Genomic DNA, 18,532 nt, shown 5'->3' with positions numbered 1-18,532 from the left:
GCCATTACAATCTATTTTGAACCATGACCAATAGATAGGCTTTTTGAATCAACCATCAATTGTGATCATCTGAATCCTAGCCAGATAGTCTACATGTATCAACATGACTCAATTCATTTATCAATATCTTCATGAATTTGTCCTATGTGATCCATAAATATCAATATATAAGTATCAACAAAAAACATAACACTAATGAGCAACCATGGATAGTAGCTAGCAGTGAAATCCAGAATGCGCGTTTCGTCCTATTTGGGACACGTCAGCTGGACTGATCTATTGTAGTCTTAAACCTCAATGGGAAGATACAAGCTAAACAATACCAAGTGAATTTAAATTCACCCCATTGCACAAGCAAGTGGCTATCAGGACTCAGTAGCTGAGTGGATAACGTGATGGCGTTTGCAAGCGAATTGTATTGGGTTCGAGTCCCTGAGCGAAGATCAACTCCGAGATGCAGGTACATCGAGCTGACGAGTCTCAAATAGGACGAAACGCGCGTCAAACTGGATTCCACTGCTAGCCACTATCCATCATTGCTTACAAAAAAGCTTATGAATGAAGGCAATATAGAGACAATACACATAAGATGCACATATACCAATAACAGACTGATCAATTGATCAGTTTTAAAACCTCAATGGGAAGATACAAGTCAAATAATACCAAGTGAGAAAAAAAACACTAATCAATTATAATAATCAATAAATTATTCAATCAATACTTTTCAATAATTAAAAATCAATTACTTTTGATTTTTTTTACTTAATATAGTTTGTTTTAATAATGCCATTTTATTAATAACTGCTCCATCATCCATAACTACATTATGTTTTTGTACAAATCCAATTAATTCTGGTTCCATATTATATAATTGATTAGTTGAATTATAACATTTTTTCATTTGTTCATAATTAATTTCATCAGTAGTATATCCATTGATTAAATTATTTCTTTCTATATGATCATTATGATCATGATCTCGATCATCATCATCATCATCATCATCATTATCATTATTATAATCATTACAATTTCCTGAATAATCTAAATTTTCATGTGTAATAGACATGATACAATATGTAAATTATCAAATGGATACCATATTTTAAATATTGTACAACATATCCAGATATATATATAATTTGTTTTAATCAATGACTCAATGTACAAAAAAACAAGACTACTTCACTCTGATTGGTTAATACGTTTATCAAGGTCAGCCCGTTACTATAACTACAATTGTGTATTGACGACCTTTGAAGAAGAAAAAATTATGATCGATAATGAGTCATGTATGTTAGTGAATAAAGGTCAATTATCGATTAATGTCTTCAATAAATGTGGCATAAATTAAAATGGTATCATTATATATATATGGAAGAATAGAAGGAAACCTTTGAAACAAAAAATGTGATTTTATAACAAAGATAAGATATACTACTTATTTCTTGTTAGTTAGTAAGTAATATAATATTTAGGTGATTGATTAATTCAATGATTCTAGTGTTCTCATACAGAATCACTTGGAAATCTTTCATTTGGAAAATGTCAATCAACGACCGCACAATTCATTGTTCCTTCTAATCGTTCTGTGTTCTCACTCACCTCTCTTCGATTTGCTCAACTGTCTGCTGTCAGGTATTTCATTTTCGATTGATGATACATACGACTTATATCTGTCCATATCAGTAGCATACACTAGACCAATTGTCTCAGACTATGTTATTTCTTCATTATCATTCTAATCATTCTGTGTTCTTGTTCACCTCTCTTCGATTTGCTCAACTGTCTGCTGTCAGGTATTCCATTTTCGATCGATCATTGATATCTACAATTTGTACCATTGATTTGTAACTGACTAATTTCACGATCAGTATAAAATCATCTTGGATATAGGGAATTAAATGAAACGTCTATAGATCGAATCCTATCAGTAAACAAGGTGATTTTAAACGATAATCAAATTGAGAACAACAAACCAAGAGACAACCACTGTTTTATATGCAGATTTATGATGATGATGTGTGTGCATAGTGATTAATCTTTTGAAAGCTTGATAACTATTACACAGAAACCATCATTTACTGTTTAGCTTTCAACGAAATAAAGGAAAGTCACAATAGGCAGTAAAAAAGTAATTTGTTGACTCAATAAAACATTGGTAATAGTTGGATTTATAAAGCTAGACCACCTTGGAAAACCTGGAAGTATTAGACGATTGTTTCATCCTACTTTGGGACTCCTCAGCAGTGTATATCCATTCATGAATTCAATTACTAAATTACTACAGTCTCCATAAAACCCATTTCTGAAAATATTATTTGTCAACTGACTAATGATTTATTAGTTCTACAGAGAAACTAAGAAAGAAATACTAACATGCAATTCTAATTCCTGTTAACACTTCTATCCTACGGGTGTATAACATGGTATTAACCAATGTTATACCGATTCATTCTTGACAGAATAAAATGACACAGTTTAGTCCAAGTTTAGATTGATATCGTGAATAGATCAATGTTAGACCATCACCGGAAACCTGTAAACAATGGACGGCCCTTTCATCCTAGTATGGAACTACTCAGCAGTGTCCATGTACGATCTCGTATGTAGGACTCGAAACCAAGACATTCGGGCTAGCGTGCGAGCGCTTAGTTTCTAGACCACTGAGAGGTGTTTACGTCTAACTTCAATCAATTCACTCAATCGCACGACCGTCCATCATTGTCTTCATTGAGTAATTGACTTACAACAGACCTTGGTTGAACTCCACTATTCACGGCTTCTGACTAGAACTCCGAGAAATTCATCTTGAAGCTAGTCACTAATGAACACATGATAATTATCAGTATAGGGTTATGGAGATTGTTGAGTTTAGTTTGACATCACTAACGCGTAATTCTAATTTCTCTTAATCATTCTATCCTACAGGTGTATAACATGATAGAGTTTAGTATTTCATAATTGTCGGTATGAGATTGATGTGAACAGAGAAGTAAAAAAGCCATAACAAACCATGAAAGCTATTTTTAGGGGAAGTTATTCCACTTAATTCAAAGCTTGTAAAACACTAACATTTATGTTTGCCCCTAATCTATTCTACAAATCATAAGCTTTCGTTTGATGTATGTTTCACTGTCATAGCCTCTTCTATTCCAAAGCTATTGTAATTTAAACGTAGTCTTTTGTGCTTTATTTTTTCTACTCTAATCACCAGTTTTGAACATAATTGTATTTGTATCAGAAGGGGTTTTGTGGAGATTGTAGTGTTGGGTCGGCTTCCGGAGAACTTCAACGGAGCCTCCAGAGGCCCACAAGGAGCCGAAGAGTCCTGGCCAATCAGAGTGTGATGGAACGTTCTAGAATTCCAACGTGGCGTGCTACTGTTGGTCGGTAGCATAATGTGTTGTTATCGGATTGGCTGTAAAATGATGTTGATTTAACAGACGCCAAAATCTATAAATACCCATGATTTTCTGTACAAAAATGAACCTTGGAATAAAGTGCTTTCTCTCATTCTTGTGTCTTCTCTCTGGAGTTCAAGTCGCTGTGTAGTTCTAGACTGCGGGTTATCGGAATAGCTTAGGAATCGTATATAGCGTTCGACTTACACGACTTATCAGTGGCGACGGGGATGAAAACTTCAATGAATATTTCCTTGGAGCAATTAGAAGCTTATATGGTGCGTCAAGAAAAAAGGTTTGAAGAGTTCCATATTAGAATCATGGAAACCCTGATGCAGAAATTCTGCCTGTCCGAGAAAAACCCTGCTTCTAGTGAATCTCAAGTATCACATACTGATTCAGTCATTAACGCCATCCATGAATTTAATTTTGATGGTGTAGCAGGTGTAACTTTCGAGTCGTGGTTTAAGAAGTATGAAGATTTGTTTTATATTGATCTTTGCAAACTGGATGATGCTTCAAAAGTCAGAATACTTCTTAGAAAACTTGGGACTATGGAACATGAACGCTATAGCAACTTCATTCTTCCGAAGAACCCACGAGATCTCAAATCTTCGGAGAACAATCATCTCTATTTAATATCCGTTACCAGTGCTTAAAGTTAACGAAAGAACCAGGAGATGACTGGGTGAAGCATGCAGGGACTGTGAACCGAGAATGTGAGAGATTTAGATTGTCGTCCACGTCTGAAGATCATTTTAAATGCTTAGTATTTATCTGCAGCCTGCGTTCACCCGAAGATGCCGATATCCGAACCAGAATCCTAAGCAAACTCGAACACTGCCCTAACATGACCCTGCAAGAAGTGACTACTGAGTGCCAAAAGAAAACGGTAACTGTTTCCATAACGTCAATGCAGTCAAGAGAAAAGTCTTTCAAGGTCCCAGTACCCATAATTTTCAAAATAACAGCGACAAACCATCATCTCCATGCTGGGCATGTGGAGGTTGGCACTATAAGAGGTTTTGCCCATATAAAGAACATCGTTGCAGCAAATGTCATCGGAAGGGGCATAAAGAAAACCTCTACAGGAGAAGAAACTATAGACAACATTCCTTGAAATCTTACTCAAAGAAATATAGATATAGTGCTCCAACAAATAAGATATTGGTATCACATATCACGGCACGAAGTTGCCGCCGAAGAAAGTACGTAACCTTGGATATTAATAAACACCGTACCCGCCTTCAGCTGGACACAGCTTCTGATATTACATTAATGAGCCCAGAAACGTGGAAGAACATTGGGAGACCCGCAGTTTTCCCAACAACACAGTTGGCACACAGTGCATCTGGGGGGAAGTTGAATATTGTTGGAGAAGTGCCATGCACTGTTTCTAAAGGTACGGTAACAAAAAATGCAACATTGTATCTTACTAAGAAGCCATCACTAGACTTAATGGGGTTGGACCTTATAGAAACACTTAAACTAGCAGATCATTCTATCAACAGTATCTGCAGACGAGTAAGTACAGACAACACCCCAGAATGGAATCAGAAAAACGCCATGCTACAAAGACATCAAAACGTGTTTAGAGAAGGATTGGGAGAATGTACGAAAGCCAAAGCACTGTTAACTCTAAAGCCTGCAGCTACTCCCGTTTTTCGACCAAGGAGACCCGTACCATATGCTGATCTACCAGTGGTTGAACAAGAACTAGAACGACTTCAGAAATTAGGTGTCATTGAACCAGTGAATTTCTCAGAATGGGCCGCACCGATAGTAGTAGTAAAGAAGACTAATGGTAGCGTTCGTTTATGTGCCGATTACTCAACCGGGTTGAATGAAGCCTTAGAAACTCATCAGTATCCATTACCCCTACCTGAAGATCTTTTTGCTAAACTGAACGGAGGTAAGCTTTTTGCAAAGTTGGACTTATCAGAAGCTTATTTACAAATCCCTGTTGCTGACGAGTCTAAAAACCTGCTTACCATAAACACACACAAGGGTCTATTCCGGTATAATCGATTACCCTTCGGAGTCAAGACGGCCCCATCCATATTTCAGCAAATAATGGATACTATGCTACAAGATGTTTCAGGTGCTGCAGCTTACTTAGATGATATAATAATTATGGGAGTAGATAGAGTAGACTTAGAAAAGAAGCTTGACCAGGTGCTGACACGAATAGCCGAATATGGACTTCGACTTCGTCCAGAGAAATGTGACTTCTGTATGCAAAAAGTACGTTACCTTGGGTTTATAATCGACAAAGATGGAAGAAGACCAGATCCGGAGAATACACTGGCAGTGAAAACTATGCCCAGACCGACGGATGTCACCACACTACGATCCTTCTTGGGACTAGTTAGCCATTATGGAGCTTTTATCCCAAACCTTCATCAATTACGTGCCCCCCTGAATAACCTGGTGAAGAATGTAAAATGGAGTTGGTCTGCAACTTGCCAAACCTTTTTCGATGAAATCAAGAAAGTACTAGTCTCGGATCTGCTGCTCACCCATTACGATCCATCCCTACCCATTGTAGTGGCATCAGACGCATCACACTACGGCATTGGAGCAGTTATTTCTCACATCATGCCAGATGGATCCGAGAAAGCGATATCACATGCGGCTAGATCGTTAACATCAGCAGAACGTAACTATAGTCAGATCGAGAAGGAAGCGTTGTCGATTATCTTCGCTGTCAAGAAATTTCACAAGATGATATTTGGACGTCAGTTCACCCTATTAACTGACCATAAACCGTTACTAGCCATCTTTGAGTCGAAGAAAGGTATACCTGTTTACACCGCAAACAGATTGCAACGTTGGGGGACTACACTCTTGGGTTATGACTTCAAGATCAAGTATCAGCCCACTACTGATTTTGGACAAGCTGACGCTTTATCCAGACTGATTGGTTCACAAGTAAAGCAGAAAGAAGACACTTTGGTGGCAGCAATCGAGACGGAAACAGAAGTACATCGAGTTTTGGAAGACGCAGTTGATGGTTTACCGGTTACTTTCAAGGCCATCAAAGATGCCACCGAAAATGACAAGACTTTAAGAGAGGTTAGTGGTTATCTTCTCACCAAGTGGCCGAACCGTCGTTTTCAAGGAGAAATGCTACAATATTTTCGCCGACGGGACTCACTTATGATGGTCGACTCATGTATTATGTTTGGCGACAGAATTATTGTTCCAAAAGTACTACGCTACAAGGTTCTGAAACAATTCCATAGCGGTCATCCTGGTATCAATAAGATGAAAGCATTGGCTGGAAGCTACGCATACTGGCCTACAATGGACCAAGATATCGAAAACAGATGCCGCAATTGTTCATCATGCCTACAAGCAGCCAAAAGTCCAAGCAAGTGTGAACCGCAACAATGGGAAAAGCCGAATAGTCCCTGGGAGAGGTTACATGCAGACTTTGCCGGTCCAATCCAGGGGAAAATGTTTCTAATTATCGTAGATGCATTCACTAAATGGCCGGAAGTATACATCATGCCAAATTGTACAACGTCAGAAACGATCCGCAAGTTGTCTACCTTATTTAGCAGTTTCGGAGTACCAGAGACCTTAGTGACGGATAACGGCTCTCAGTTTGCCGCAGAATCGTTTAAACATTTCTGTAGAACAAACGGAATAAATCATCTTCGTTCTCCACCCTATCATCCACAATCAAACGGACAAGCAGAGCGCTTTGTGGACACTTTTAAACGAGCATTACTGAAAGGGGGAGGAGAAGGGACGACTGAGCAGGTGATCACAAAATTTTTAACATCATACAGATCCACCCCAAACCCAAATGTTCAAGACGGCAAATCTCCCGCGGAAGCCATGTTTGGAAGGCGTATTCGAGCAGTCTTCGATGCCATGTTGCCATCCAAACTAGTGGATGAGCGTAGTCGCGATCCAAGTATCCGGAACTTCAGTATTGGCGACAAAGTCTACATCAAATCCTACATGGGGAAGAACCGATGGGAGCCGGGCGAAGTGGTGCAAAAACTGGGAAGAGTACTGTACAAAGTTCGAGGAGCTTTTGGGACATGTATACGTCATACAAATCAAATCCTTAAGGACAAAAGGACAGTGCAGACTCGAAGTAACCGGCCGACTTTCCCGTTAGATTTAATCTTAGACGCACCAATGCCACAAACGCCCAGGAACACTGAAAAGAAGTCTTGGACAAGAAAGACGACAAGAACAATGGGACGCCGTCGCAATCCAGTTATCAAACTACAAGTGGACCCCAGAAAGAAACCTTATTCGGGGTAGGTGTTGGGTCGGCTTCCGGAGAACTTCAACGGAGCCTCCAGAGGCCCACAAGGAGCCGAAGAGTCCTGGCCAATCAGAGTGTGATGGAACGTTCTAGAATTCCAACGTGGCGTGCTACTGTTGGTCGGTAGCATAATGTGTTGTTATCGGATTGGCTGTAAAATGATGTTGATTTAACAGACGCCAAAATCTATAAATACCCATGATTTTCTGTACAAAAATGAACCTTGGAATAAAGTGCTTTCTCTCATTCTTGTGTCTTCTCTCTGGAGTTCAAGTCGCTGTGTAGTTCTAGACTGCGGGTTATCGGAATAGCTTAGGAATCGTATATAGCGTTCGACTTACACGACTTATCATGTAGTAATTCTGGTCTAGTGGTTAAAGGCTCGCGCGCGAATCTGATAGGTCTTGGGTTTGAATCTCATGAGGCGAGGTCGTGAATGTACTCTGCTGAGGAGTTCCACAATTGGATGAAACGGTCGTCCAGTGCTCCCAGGTTTTCCATAGTTGTCTAGCTTTAATTGACTCATGATCTCAACTATTGAAATAATTGTATTTTTTAAATTGTTTATGCATTATGGTCATGTTAGTTATCTATTTAGTGCAACATATATGTATGAGAACAATATTGTTTTCCATTAGATTCTTCTCAGTTCAATAAAGGCAGTTTATGAGATGGATTATCCACAAGGTTTCCTGAAGAAACACTTGCCGTGTAACAAACAAGAAAATAGCGATATCAACGGTTAGCAGGAAACCTCTCTTCCTGAAGTTGCAATTGAATGGAGATGTAACTTGTGATGTACTACGTGATAGACTGACTAGAGCAGTGAAGAGAACGTTTAATACAGCCAACTTCTGTCTATCTTATTCGACCCAATTTATGGTGATTCCTTAACTAAAGGATAAGTTACCTGGTTATGCCGATTCTATGTGTATCTACGAATTCAATTGCTCCAATGGAGAAAACTATATTGGGCGCACTACCAAACAACTGAACCAAAGAATTAGTGAACACCCCCCCCAGTTTTGTGGTTAGGAAAAGGACTGTTAAAACAATACGCACACTTGATTGATAGCGGTCATGTAATAGACAGAAATAAGTCATTTAAAGTGATTGATTGATTGAAGTGATTGATTCAAGTCTTTATTATTCTTATCATAATTAGTACGCCTATCATCACACTACTAATTTGTAGTTTTCACTTTAAAAGACTAATAGTTGAACGAAGAATATCCTTTACAATCGATTCTCTTCAGGTTCTACAATTCAATATATCCAAATCAATAATCCAAAAAATGAGCAGGTTAATGGCAAAGTACATCGTTTAAAGCATGTGAATTTAGGATTGTTAAACAAAATACAATAAAAGATGGATAGTGACTAGCAGTGGAATCCAGGATAAAGCGCGCTTCATCCTATTTAGGACTCGTCAGCTAGGTGTACCTGTCACAGATCAGAGTTAATATCCACTCCGAGAGTCACTCGAAACCAGTACCGTTCGCTTCAAACGCCATCACTTTATTCACTTAGCTACTGAATCCTGATAGCTATTTGCTTGTGTATTGGGGTGAAGTTTAAATTCGTTTGGTGTTGTTTTACTTGTATTTGCCCATTGTTATTTAAGACTGCAATTGATCAGTCTCATGTTGGAATATGTGCATCATGTGAGGATTGCCTCGATATAGCCTTAAGTCATAAGCTTTTTAAGCAAAGATGGATAGTGGAGTGAGTATCAACTCTGAGGAGTAGATACATCCAGTTGACGAGTCCCAAATAGGACGAAACGCGCGTCAAACTGGATTCCAGTGCTAGTCACCATCCATCTTTGCTTATAATACTTGTGACTTAAGGCTATATCAAGGCAATCTGCACAAGACGCACATATGCCAATAAGAGACTGATCAATTGCGGTCCTAAAGAGATCAGTGGGAAGATTCAATCAAACAATGCCAAGTGAATTTAAGATACAATAAAATTGTTAATGTTGATATAATTCATATAGAATGTTAACTTAAATCTGCATATATGTGAAGTGAAAATGTTATGATCCATGATCCGAATAAATATGGGTCAGATAGGGTGAGAGGAACAATAGTAGAATGAATCCAAAGTAAATGAATCATGTATAGGGGAGATTGATAATGATGTTTAACCAATAGTAATAATAATAATATAAATATATGGGAATGACGATAACAGAGACAATTATAGTTGACTACGAAAGGTCGTAAGCACAATAGTCAAATTAGGTCATTCAATAGATAAGATTACTATTGAATAATTGACCTTGAGATTGAACAGGGGAAGAGGAGTGGTTGAAGATATTTCGTCCGTACACTTAGCTCCGGTTTCTTCATCAGGATAGTTACTGCTTTAGCCGTTTAAAGGACTTGAAATGTGACAAGTTTTTGGCAAAAAATTACTGACTTTATAAATAATTGAAAAAGGATTGGTTTATACTGAGATTATGACCAGTTTGTACTAGATAAGCCAATATCGAGCTGTTCACTTTCTTCATCAAACTTTTGTTTAACGACGCTGAGAGGTGGTTACGAGCACGAAAATGTAAATTCCTAGAATTTCGACCAATATAACTCGCTCCACAGGTGCAGTCGAACTGATAAATACAAAATGACGTAGTCATTCTAGGTAATTCATCTTTTAGCTTCGGTGTAACCATTAGTTGTGTAGAAAACACTGATCGTAGTTCTCCGGCGTTGAATATTTTTTGGATTGTTCTGAATTATCTCTGAGTTAATATTTCGCTAGCCACATTCCCTCTGAATTGTAAGCGCATGAATACGGATTTCTTCCTCACCGTCTGTATTTTGCCTATTTTCACCTTCGTGATCATATATTTAATTATAAATTTTATACGGTAACCGTTCTCCCTAAGAGTATCATACAATGTGTTAAGCTCATTTTCAACTATATCCGCAGAACATATAGTGCGTATACAGTAATTAAGGGTTTTGATCAAGTCTCGTTTTTACTGTAGAGGTACAAAACTAAGGAAATGTGTATACTGCCCAGTCCATGTACTTTTTCTATTTAAGTTCCTTTTTAATGATCCATCCACTCTTTTAATTAAGACAATATCCAAAAAGTCTATTCCACCATCACTCTCTTCTTAAGATGTAAACTGAATGGCTGGATGCACTTCATTAAATCGCCTAATAACCTCTTACTGTGATGTATTATCTTTACACAGAAGATGAACGTGTCATCCATATATCTATAGTAAAATATGAATTTTTGAATAATCTTTTTTTAGTGGACCATTTTCTAATTTTGGCTAGAAAAATGTCAGCTAGTATAGAGTCCAATGGTGAACCTATTGTAACACTATCTGTTTGTTTATATATTTCACCATTGAACATGAAATTCACATTCATGGTGCATTTGAGTAATAACTATTTCAACAGTTGAAATCATGAGTCAGTTGAAGCTAGACCACCATGGAAAACCTGGAAGCACTAGACGGCCGTTTCGTCCTATTTTGGGACTCCTCAGCAGTGCGCATCCACGACCCCGTCTCGCTGGATTTGAACCCAGGACTTATCAGTCTCGCGCCAGGCGATTAACCAGTGCTTCCAGGTTTTTCATGGTGGTCTAACTTCAATTAACTCATGATCTCAACTGTTGAAATTATTACAATCTCCACAAAACCCCTTCTGATACTATTAACTATTTCACAACATTCACCTTGTTATGTAATTCATTCCACTGCATATTAGGGTAAAACCTGGTAAAGATGTAATTGAAAATAATATTGTTCGTTTATATCTATGTTGTTCTAATTTAGAAAATGGAAATTTCTCAAATTTTGAAATCATTTACTTGTTCATGTATCCTTTTTTTTGCACGAATTTGAATCGGGATCAAATCAAATTGTGAATCAGCAATAAGTTGAACAATGTTCTAGTTGAGTTATCTTCTCTCTTTCTTTCAAGCTTGTCAACCAATCACTTGATATAATCGTTTTCGTTTCTCTATCCAAGGCAATTAGTCTCATTTCGAACTGACGAGTTCCTAGACTTAAGATTAAACTAGTAAGCTTATCATGTTAAGGCTTTAATCTAGATTGAGAAAAGTTATTTACCAATATTTAGTTTATGTGATTCATTTTAATATTCCCTGAATGTCATATTTTCACTTGACATGTCAATAGTTGTCCTATCATTTTCTGCACTCAAATTATTGTTAATTAATTATAAGCTTATGGTGAGACTATAATTTATGGATGACCTTTGAACGAATCTTAAATGTCAGAAGGGGTTTTGTGGATATTATAGTAATTTTAATAATTGAATTCATAAGTCAATTGAAACTAGAACAACATGGAAAAACTAGGAGCACTGGATGGCCGTTTCGTCCTAATATGGGACACCTTAGCAATGCGCATCCACGATCCCGCCTCGTGAGATTCGGACCCAGAACCTATCAGTCTCGTGCTCAAGTACTTAACCACTAGACTAGTGAGTCTGTATCCAACTGTGTTAATGTCTAACTTCAACTAATCCACGAAATTGAGCGGTACATCCACCTTTGTCATCAGTGAGTTACTATCTCACAACAAACCCGGTTGAATGATCTTGATAAATATTAACCAATCAGGCAACAGTCGGTATAGAGTAAAAATATGTTTTAAAAAACCAAAGAATTAGAGTGGATACGCTTCTTTCATATGGTTTTAAATCTTTTTGAGGCTAGAAAGAGGCTTAGCAGTTTTGAAACCGTAAGGTATACGATAGATATACTCATCCATATGGCTCCATAGTAGTCGATCTCTAGAGCCATGATAAGCTCGCAAAAACTCCTTCAGCGTCGACTACAAATGTTCAATATTGTTTGTGTCCATTCCGGTGGTTGGGTCCACAAAATACCGCTTCTGGACGACGAAACGATGCACATAACTAAGTCTATGTATATATTATAATACTCGACATCTCATATTCACGTATAAGTGGTATAATCGTTGTAACCTGTTGGTTTCTAACCCGTTGGAAGTGTCCTTTTTGAGATCTGTTGTATATTACAAGGACCTGTGAAGTATATTTATGGAAGTGCTACTTACCCAGTCTTCTTTAACACTACGTCCTCTATTGAATTTTCGTTTTCTAACAACTTTTTCATTTATCCCAACGATTCTCCCGTCTCCCCTGAACGACTCGTGTAAGCTTGTCATTTTTACTGTGCATATATCTTTACAATACTCACCACTAAATAAGCAAAGCTTCAAAAACATCTGCATAGGTCGCAGCCAGTGTTACTGGTGCTTTTATTACCCAGTGTGCAATAACTTTCATAATTTGTCTTAGTCTAGATTTGGATTGAGTGAAGAAAGTTCCTATTCTAGCAGAATTCCTCCAACATATATTACATCGAAAGACAATGACACGATAGTCTGCACAAGTCATTTGATTAACACAATCACAAATGAAAAGAACTTCTTAGTAGTTCCATTTGTTATAGCCATAAAGTTTTAACGTCTTCTCTAAAATCCACCGTGAACCGATCGTACATGAGCATCAGGTACTGAAATAGGCACTGTGACCTTAAAATGCCTCAAATGGTTCTAATTGGCTCGTCCATAAATGCCGTATTTTGATACACTTTAATTTACTAAAAATACATTATAGTTTTGTAATTCATGTATTGAGTCAGATGAATTTTTAAGTTCGAAATGTAAAGGTGGATCACATTCTTATCATATAAAAGTATATTATATTATGGACTCCAACTTCAAAGTCTATACTTAATCACGTTCCTACTAACAATTATTTCACTGATTGATGATATGTTTGATCTTCCGTTTCTTACAGTTTGACGGTGATTAACTCTATGTACAACATGAATCAACCATCTTAACTTTAGACATCAAACTACTATTACTAGATAAACTTCTTTCTTGGCACTATTTGTTTTAGTGAGTTCATCACTGAAGAGCAATGCTTGAGAAACACCTTTAATAGATGATAGACAGAAAGTAAGTAAACTGTTATCTGTTTGCGATCAATCACCAAGAAGTTCGTTTTTAAAAATTGTTAAGAACCATAAGATTGTTCATTTGCAATTCATCAAACTCCTAATAAAAATTACGATGCTTCCATAAACAATCAAAGGATATTTTGATACAGATTTCAGTCAGTCAGTAAGCTACAACGTAGGACCAGGCACATACATGTATCGGTACAAGTTGCTATACTTCACTCATTAGCAAGATGAACATCAAACTCATAGTAGTTAATTCAATAGTAGTAATATAGAAAAGAAGTATTGGATATAAGGATATAGTACAGGAAGAAAGAATTAGTTCGTAGAAAGATATCAAGCGACTTAAATCTCATAGTTTAAAGGAAGACAAAGAGTGTATACACCTACACCATTCTGATCGATTCTGAGCCATGTCACACACAGTCTCAAACCATTGGTTACGATAGTCACGTGGACCCCAACAAAGTTGTCTGCATCTACGAACATGGCTCACACCACAAGTTACTGACTTCAAGAACTGATGCCACAATTAGGTTTGGTCTACACGAACATTCTTCCAACCAGACCCAACACTAGTCAGCATTGCACGTCGTAGTAATCGGTGTTCAGGCCTCAATGTGTGTCCTATTCACTTCCAGCGCTTCTTCCTGATTTCTTCCTTCTCTGGGATCTGGTTTGTTCTCTCCCACAGTACGTTGTTGCTGATAGTGTCCGGCCAACGGATCTGAAGTATTTTGGGTAGACATTTGTTAATAAACACTTGTACGTTCTGGATGATGGCTTTCGTAGTTCTCCAGGTTTCTGCCCCATACAGTAGAACTTTCTTGACATTTGTATTGAAAATCCTGACCTTGGTGTTGGTTGACATTTGTTTTGAGTTTCAGATGTTCTTCAGTTGTAAATATGCTGCTCTTGCTTTACCGATCCGCGCTTTCATATCTGCATCAGACCCACCATGTTCATCAATGACGCTGCCCAAATATGTAAATGTTCTTACATCTTCCAAATCTTCTCCATCAGGTGTAATTCGATTGTTGCATATTGTGTTGTGTCAGAGAATCTTGCTTTTCCCTTTGTGTGTGTTGAGACCTACCGCTGTTGAGGTTGCTGTTACACTGGTCGTCTTCTCCTGCATTTGTTGTTGCGTATGCGATAGAAGAGCTAGATCATCTGCGAAGTCTAGATTATCCAGCTGCATTCTAGATGTCCACTGTATCCCATGCTTCCCCCCAATTGTTGAAGTTTTCATGATCCAGTCGATCACCAAGAGAGAGAGAGAGAAAGGATGAGAGTTAGCAACCTTGATTGACACGCATACGAATTTGAAATCATACGACGAAATATCACAGGTGGGCACAACCAAATATATATCCGAACACAAAATTAGAACCATACAGTAAATACTTCAATTGCAAAATATTCATCACTCGTTTCAGACTTTGCTGTTCCTTCGTTTCTGTACCAATCAATATTTGTTTTCATTCTGTTCTCCTATATCTTGTTAACGCTCTACCACCAAACATCTCAGTTTCAACTGATGAGTGATACATACTACTTATATCTATCGACATCAGTAGGATACACTACACCATCACTGGTTTTTTTTGTAGTCTAATTTGAACTGATAAAAAGCCAAATATTAAGGTAGCTAGTTATTAAGCCTTTAATTTGCTACTGATTCGAATAATTATTTAACAACTACTAGACATTTGCAGCATGACTATCTGTATGTCTACTTATATATATTTCAATAGTTGAAATCATGAGTCAATCGAAGCTAGACCACCATGGAAAACCTAGAAGCACTGGATGGTCAGTTTCATCCTATTGTGGAACTCCTCAGCAGTGCGCATCCACGTTCATGCCTCGTGAGATTCGAACCTTAGACGTATCAATCTTGTGCGCGAACGTTTAACCACTAAATTATTGAGCCGGCATCCAATTGTGTTAATGTGTAACTTCAACTAATCCATGAAATTTAGCGATACACATATATATTTGTTATGTCATATAATTGACCATATAAACAGATTCATTACTGAATTGATTCATCCAGTTCAGTGAATAAGTTATGCATTCATCTAATCTATACAATATCTATATACACTTAGTTATACTGCATTATCCTTTAAAATTATATTATACAACCGATTGAATCATGGAAATATTTTCAAAAAAAAACAAACAATATTCACTAATTTCTAAGATAAATCAACTTGAATTATATAACACTTACTAGAGATAATTAGAAGAAAGAGAAAAGAGAGAGAGAGGGGGAGAAAGAACGAGAGAAAACAATAAGCATTAACTGGTCACCAAACAAAACATACCAATGATAATGTAGAAACAAGAAAACAAAACAAACATCATCAATTCAAAGTTTCAATTTATTTATCATAAAACATGATTGATGTGTGCTAGTTCCTCTTTTTTTCGCTTACTTTTTTTCTTTTTCCCCTTTTTTTTTCATTTTCCTCATGTATAATGACATACTTGTGTATACATGTGTCAGAATATGATCCCTTAACAACAACAACAACAATAACAGTAACGTAAAGAAAAATAAAAGAATAAAACAAAGAATGGATGAGATAACTTTATCGTAGTATAGATATACAAATAGGAATAAATTACATATATCACTATGCATATATTTATACATCAAAACAAGTACAAATAAAGAGAGAAACAATGACGAGTTGCATACACACACACATACACGCACACACACACATACGCGTGCACTTGCGTGTAAAAATAAATATATCGTGCAGGCCAGAGAACTTGATTGTGAAAAGAGAGACAGAAAGGGAGAGAAAGTGAAAGAAGTAATTGTCAAGATATATTTCATAATAGAAATAAAACAAAACTATATTATATCGAATTGTTAATAAGAGAGAACATTCATTAGAATTAATAAAATAAACAATAACAAGATAAATGTGATTACATAACTGATTATGTTTATGCAATATGAACCTTTAGAGAGAGAGGGAGAGGGGGAGAGAGAGAGTAACCAATCAAGGAATGATCATATATGTATTGCCTCTTTTATTGACAACTATTAGATATTAAACACTATCAACTATTCAAATGAATCCCCTTCTATAATTCGGTTCCCGATTAATATTTGTTATATAATAAACAGATCGATCCACATCATAACAGTTTACAATCATTGTAATATGAGAGAGAGAGATTGATTATGATCAATTATACATATCTATATATTATTATTCAGCAGTAACAACAACAGTGATAGCAACACAATAATTAATAAAAAGACAATGATACTACTTAATATAAAAACCGTTTAAAAAAAAAAAGAATCATTTGCCTCGTTTTGAAAAAAAAGAGCAAACAGAAAAAAGAAAGAGGATCTATTAAAACAACATGATCAACAAATAATCTCATAGTGTATATTGAAAGATAAAGAAACAATAAGAAGATCATGTTTACAATGAATTATAGTTACTAAGTTTCATTATCAAATAACAATACGATGTGTTCTTATGTTCAATAGAAACAAACAAGAGAGATAGAAGTAATAAATAAATATATGTATAATTACAATAATATAGAATTGAAGAAATCTTAAATGAGGAATATTACATAATATAATGTATTATTATATCATATACAACAATATTATCATTATGTAATGATTATAAAGCTGATATAGAAGTATAAATATAACACATTAGCCTAAGAGAACATTTGCAAAAACAAAATAGAAAAGAAAAAAGAAAGTAAAAAAAAGAGAACCACGGTCAAAACGACAAATAATAAAAAAAAAACAAAAAGAAAGAAAGAGAGGGGAGAAAAGGCTATCACATGTATACATTGTATGTTTGATTCATTTGTCTAGACTTGAACTGACAAATAGACAGCCGATAAGAAAAAAAAAGGAAACAATCAAAACTAATGAAAGAATATACAGACTAATTCATAAACACAGACTATATATATTCAGAAATTATTTATACCCTATAGAAGAGAATTGATAAATAAGATCACAACGGCATTATGAGTTAACTTATATCAAATGAATATTATTATGGCTTCAATTGTGTAATCGTATAATCTGATCAAATAGTCAAATTTATTAAGAAAAAAAAGCCAAATAACTTCTATGCATATTGAACAGATAAGAAAGAATATGACAAATATCATGTTTACTATTTCGCATCATGAGGAATTGGGTATTTTTTTATATATTTAAATTTATACTACTTATTAGTAGTTGAAAACTAATTTGACAAACAAAATTGAACTGTGCATAAATGAGGATAAGAATTTTGAAAATGTTAGCCATAGCAACTATTTTATACATGAATTATTATCATTATTATTATTTCTGGAATCGATGAAGAACAGAAGCAATACTTTAAAGCTAAGATCAAATGCTTTATCCAATCAAGACAGTAACAGTATTATTCGTTTGTATGTATGTGCGTTAAAAGTATATTAGAAATTGGAATTATCTAAGTAACATTGAACAATTTACGAAAAAGAGAATTACATAATGAACAATAAGTTGCAGGTAAGTAGACGGCTATATATATGTATATATAAAGCACTTGATTTGTGAAAAAAAAATTCCAAAAAAAAAGGAAGAAACAAAAAAGGTTGAAGAAACCGGAAAGAATATGAAGAAATCTAGTAGGCATCTTACACTTACACACACACACACAGAATGTTTGTTTATAAATGTGTATAGAAAAAAAGAGGAAGAAATAAAAAATATATGTAGATATATGAATGATTCGTTCCCTTTTTCCTTTAATTTAGTTTGATTACATCACATCTATAATAAGAGTTTTACATTGACATATGTATA

At 35.9% G+C, this 18,532-nt stretch overlaps 2 protein-coding genes across 2 annotated transcripts in view; one reads left to right on the top strand and one right to left on the bottom strand.

Moving 5' to 3' along the window:
* MS3_00007064 (uncharacterized protein) overlaps positions 1–8,816 on the bottom strand; it is a 43,287-nt gene extending 34,471 nt beyond the window's left edge. The window contains exons 1-2 of the mRNA XM_051215322.1: positions 4,536–8,816; positions 750–1,257 (exon numbers count right to left, since the gene is read on the bottom strand). Of these exons, the coding sequence (XP_051068534.1) occupies positions 750–1,072 (323 nt within the window). The 5' untranslated portion in view covers positions 1,073–1,257; positions 4,536–8,816. The remainder of the gene's footprint in view (positions 1–749; positions 1,258–4,535) is intronic.
* On the top strand, positions 1,217–8,816 carry MS3_00007063 (uncharacterized protein). Its single transcript, XM_051215321.1, has 3 exons — positions 1,217–1,461; positions 1,508–1,641; positions 3,221–8,816. The coding sequence occupies exon 3, from the start codon at positions 4,686–4,688 to the stop codon at positions 7,689–7,691; it is 3,006 nt and encodes a 1,001-aa protein (XP_051068533.1). The 5' UTR covers positions 1,217–1,461; positions 1,508–1,641; positions 3,221–4,685; the 3' UTR covers positions 7,692–8,816.
* Positions 8,817–18,532: the final 9,716 nt, after the last annotated feature.

This window comes from Schistosoma haematobium, chromosome 2 (assembly GCF_000699445.3).
Source record: "Schistosoma haematobium chromosome 2, whole genome shotgun sequence".
In the NCBI taxonomy this organism is placed as follows: Eukaryota; Metazoa; Platyhelminthes; class Trematoda; order Strigeidida; family Schistosomatidae; genus Schistosoma; species Schistosoma haematobium.
Note: the sequence above shows the minus strand (reverse complement) of the source record. Positions and strands in the feature narration are given on the sequence as shown.

Bases quoted from the DNA above. Each gene is read 5' to 3' on its own strand.
- MS3_00007063 (XM_051215321.1), top strand. From the start codon at position 4,686: ATGAGCCCAGAAACGTGGAAGAACATTGGGAGACCCGCAGTTTTCCCA.